Source organism: Sinocyclocheilus grahami, unplaced genomic scaffold (genome assembly GCF_001515645.1).
Source record: "Sinocyclocheilus grahami isolate Dianchi unplaced genomic scaffold, SAMN03320097.WGS_v1.1 scaffold713.1, whole genome shotgun sequence".
NCBI classification, from domain to species: Eukaryota; Metazoa; Chordata; class Actinopteri; order Cypriniformes; family Cyprinidae; genus Sinocyclocheilus; species Sinocyclocheilus grahami.
In genome coordinates, this window is record NW_015505892.1 from 506,990 (window position 1) to 512,147 (window position 5,158).

The 5,158-nt window shown below is 30.1% G+C and overlaps 1 protein-coding gene across 1 annotated transcript in view; it reads right to left on the reverse strand.

The window, feature by feature from the left end:
- Window positions 1-5,158, reverse strand: part of LOC107560172 (phospholipase D3-like) — a 19,177-nt gene that overhangs the window by 7,026 nt on the left and 6,993 nt on the right. The window contains exons 5-7 of the mRNA XM_016244267.1: window positions 4,182-4,365; window positions 2,861-2,981; window positions 1,585-1,913 (exon numbers count right to left, since the gene is read on the reverse strand). Of these exons, the coding sequence (XP_016099753.1) occupies window positions 1,585-1,913; window positions 2,861-2,981; window positions 4,182-4,365 (634 nt within the window). The remainder of the gene's footprint in view (window positions 1-1,584; window positions 1,914-2,860; window positions 2,982-4,181; window positions 4,366-5,158) is intronic.

Below are 5,158 nucleotides of genomic sequence, written 5' to 3' on the forward strand. Positions count from 1 at the left end.
CTGTGCTCAAACCAATGCTGTGTTTCTTTGATTAACAATACAGTACAAATAGTGAAATATTATTATAATTTCAAACAGCTGTTTTCTGTGTGAATCTCTGTTGAACTGTAATGTATTTCTGTGATGCGCAGCTGTATTTTCAGCATCATTCCTCCAGTCTTCAGTGTCACATGATCTTCAGAAATCAGTATAATATGCTGATTTAAGAAACATTTCTGATTATTATAAATGCTGAAAATAGTCGTGCTGCACAATATTTTTGTGGAAACCGGGATGCATTTTATTTTTCAGGATTCACAGATGAACAGAAAGTTCAAAAGAACAGCATTTATTTGAAATAGAAATCATTTGTAGCATTATAAGTGATCAATTTAATGCAGCCTTGTTGAATAAACTATTAATGTCTTTTTTAAAAACTTGACAATTGCAATTTTTCACCATTTTGAAGCTACAGCTTTTTTATTTTTATTTAAGTTTAAGTTATTTTAGTAAATCAAGTTAAACTAAATTAAAATGAGATGTTGCCTTGGCAACTAGCTGAAATAAAATAAGTTCATTTTTATTTTATTTTGAATTTTATTTCAGTTAATGTTTATTTTATTTCAAGTTAAGTCAAATGTTTTTTTTTTAAGGTTTTAATTTTAGTTAACTACAATCACCCTGTTTCATATAACATTATATTAATTATTTATATACTGAATTAGATTTTTGTCATTTTCAGTATGTTTTTTATGTCTATATATTTTTATTTAAGTTTTAGTTATTTAAGTACATCAAGTTTAAATTAAAACGATTCATGTCGTCTCAGAAACTAGCTTAAATAAAATAAGTTTTAGTTTTTTAATATTTATTTTTATTTTAATGTTGGTGATTTTTTTATGTTTCAGTTTTAGTTTTAGTCAATAACCCTGTTTTGTATACTATTGTAGTATTTATTAATATACCGAATTAGTTTTTATTTTTATATCTCCAGTTTTCATTTTAATTTTAGTCATTTTTATTATTATATTTATTTCCATTTAGCTTTTTTTTTTTTTTTTTTTCCAGTTTTACTTCTAGCACTTCAACTTAAATGTAATTTTAAATAGTTTGGCCAAGCAACATTTTGTTTACGCTGGGGGATATTTGTAGCAATAGCCAACAATACATTGTATGGGTCACAATTATGCATTTTTCTTTTATGCCAAAAATCATTAGGATATTAAGTAAAGATCATGTTCCATGAAGATATTTAGTAAACTTCCTACCATAAATATATCAAAATGCATTGCTAAGAACTTCATTTGAACAACTTTAAAGATGATTTTCTCAATATTTAGATTTTTTTGCACCCTCAGATTCCAGATTTTCTAATAGTTGCCAAATATTGTCCGATCCTAACAAACCATACATCAATGGAAAGCTTATTTATTCAGCTTCCAGATGATGCATACATCTCAATTTCGAAAAATTGACCCTTATGACTGATTTTGTGCTCCAGGGTCACATTTATAACTCATGCTAGCTCTGAATTAGTTTTTTGGAGAACAACATCAGTTTTCTAGCACACGGTAATCTATGATCAGAAGAGTTTGTGTGAATCACCGTGATGTAAGCTCTGCTCTCCACTCCGCTCAGATTGAGCAGCAGCGGACGCTCCTCGTTGATGTCGGTGTCGTAGTCGGAAGGCCAGGGATCCGGGATGGAGGCGTTGGAGCGACCCGTGACCCAGTAGGACTGGAAGATCTTCTGCAGGTCAGCAGCCAGAGCGCTGGAGTTATAGATGACCACACCGAGCTCTTTGACCTGCGTTAAAGCTCTCCAGTCCATGTTGGCGCTGCCGATGTAGACGTGTTTCCCGTCCACGATCCAGAACTTGGAGTGAAGGATTCCTTTGGTCAAACGGCCGAAGTTGACGCGGCGTATCTGCACTCCTGCATCCAGACACACGCTTACTATCCTGAACAATCACTGAAATACAGCTGAACTAAGATAAAACAGAAATACTTGAAGAAAGGCTCAGGTAGAAGTAAAATTAGGAATGTTGCAATTAAATTACTAACTGGAAATAAAGAACTAAAACTGAACTAAATCTAAGGCTGAAACAAAAATAAATTTAAAAAACAGTAATTTAAAAATTATAATAAAAATTATAAAAAATACAACAAATTTACCAAAAAATTAAACTAATAATTAAAATAAAAAATAAAATTATAAAAATAAAAATTAGATGAAAAACTTAAACTAAAGGAAAATTAAAAACTGAAATAAGTTTCAGATGAAGCAATAAAATTACTAACTGGAAATAAAAAAAACCAAACTGAAATAAAATTAAAACTGAAATAAAAATAAATTAAACAAACAGTAGTTCAAAACAAAAACACAAAATTACAACAAAAAAAATAAATCAATAATTAATGAATTAGATGAAAAACCTAAGGTAAAGGAACATTTAAAATGTTGCCTGGGCAATAAATAAAAACTAAAACTGAAATAAAAATAAATTAAATCTAAACAGTAAAATAAATAAATAAAAGACAAAAACACAACAAAATTATTAAAAAATTTCATCAATAATTAAACAGAAAACAAATAAAATAAAGGTTATTAAATATATTAAACTAAATATTTAAAAAACTAATAAAAAATGACAAAAGCACATAACAAAATTACTAAAAATGAAACGAATATTTAAAATGAATAAATAAAAGCGAATTCAAAATATTAATGGTATACAAATAACGCTCAAACGACACCAGTTAGGACTTGAGGAAAATGTCTGGAATATTTTCGGTAGATAATTAAGAGTAGAAATATTTGAAACTAGTCTGAAGTTGGTCAAATCAAAGCAAACGAAACGTAAGGCTGCATCCTTCCTGACCGTGTTCTTTGAGGGCTTTCAGGTCGGTTGAATTGGGAGCTAAAGTGGGGATGCTGGTGACGACGCGCACAGACACGTTCCTGGACGGCAAAGCCTTGAACTCTTCTAAAATCTCTCTGCCCTGAGAAACAAGAAACCATGCTTCAAAAACAGCAATACTTTCACATGCATCGTATTGCAGTTATGACGATAAAAATGTCAAACAACTTTTGAGTGAGTAAATGATGGTATCAAAATAAAGTGAATTGAGGTGAATTATTCCTTTAATGTTAATAAAACACCAAAACACAAAGAGAAAAATCACTCACTACTCTTGACTGAAAAACTTTAATACAGTTGCTTTGATAGGAATCAATCTATCTAGTGTTTTATTTTTATATTTGTTCATGCAATTTCTTGAATGCTCATGCTAAATACACCTACTGTACCAGAAAATAAAGCACTGTTTGTTTTATTTGTATATTATGTGTATTTGTAATGTGCATCCTTGTTCTCATTTTTTAATAACAGATAAAATAATGACGATGATTTTTATCTTCACCCACTTTGGCCTAAATATACACCATTCTTTTTTTAATGCTGTCAAACGATTAATCTCGATTAATCGCATCCAAAATAAAAGTTTGTGTTTACATAATATATGTGTGTGTGTACTGTGTGTATTTATTATGTATATATAAAGACACGCATACAGTATATATGTATTTACATGCATATATATATTTATATTCATATCATTTATATTATAAATATATTTAATAGATAAACATTTCATATTTTTCTTAAATATATACATGCATATGTTTGTATTTATATATACATAATAAATATGCACAGTACACACATATAATGTGAACAAAAACTTTTATTTTGAATGCGATTAATCGCGATTAATCGTTTGACAGCACTAATTTACATATTAAATATATTTATACATAATACAAATTATATGAATATAAATATATGCATGTAAATACATGTAATTGTTTTCAAAATATATACATGTATGTTTTTGTATTCATATATACATAATAAATACACACAGTACACACACATATATTATGTAAACAAAAACTTTTATTTTGGAAGCGATTAATCGCGATTAATCGATTGACAGCATTATTCTTTTTATATTTTGTTACCTTGAAAGGCTTTGTCTTGATAATATGGAAAATAGGTTGGCTGTAATGCTCAGACAACTTGCAAAATAGAATTGTGATAAAATCGTGAAATTTCTAAAGAAAAATCGTGATATGATATTTTTGCCATATATCCTAACCCCCTAATTGCAATCATGGCTTCGTGTCAGTGTTGAAGGTACCGGTGTGTCGCTGGAGGAGTTGACGCTGATGTCTTCGCCGGTCAGACACCAGTAGAAGGACGCCACGTCGATCTGTTCGGAGGCCGAAGACAGAAGATCCTTCCAGGCTTCAAACAGATCCACTCCAGCGCTCACCTTCCTCCCGTAATCCACACCCAGAGGAAAACTCTCCACCAGAACAATACTGCCAGAAATCACACAGCCAGACCCCATCTGAGTCTCACAGATTCATAACTCGGTTTATCGAATCATCCTCCAGAGAAAACACATGCTTTGTTGCTTTTGAAAGCAAATTCACACAAAGTTTGACTGTCATCACTCACGGAAATGTGAGAAAATTATGGCATTGTTCATAAAGGGACACGTAATATCATCTGTGTGCTGTTAGTGGCGGGACACAAGCACAAATTCACCACAACAGTGAACTAAAAATAATCGATAACTGAACCTAAAACCATTAAAAAACTAATTTACTTGAAATAAAAGTACTAAAAAACTAAATCTAAATAAAAACAAAAACGTATATATATTTAAATTACAAACCACAACAAAATTACTAAGACTTTAAAACTGAAATAAAAACAGAAAATATTAAAAAATAAAATATGAAAAACTATAAATATCAATGATGCCTAAAAATAAATAAATAAATGAACGAACGAATGAACAAATTAATGAATGAGTGAGTGAATGAATGGAGTGAATGGATGAATGAATGAAGGAACTGATGAATTAGTGAATGAATGAGTGAATTAATGAATGAGTGAACGAACGGATTAATTAGTGAACGAATGAGTGAATGAACAAATGAATGAGTGAGTGAATGAATGAATGAATGAGTGAGTGTGTGAATGAATGAGTGAACGAATGGATGAATTAGTGAACGAATGAGTGAATGAACAAATGAATGAGTGAGTGAGTGAATGAATGGAGTGAATGAATGAATAATTGAGTGAGTGAGTGAGTGAATGAATGAA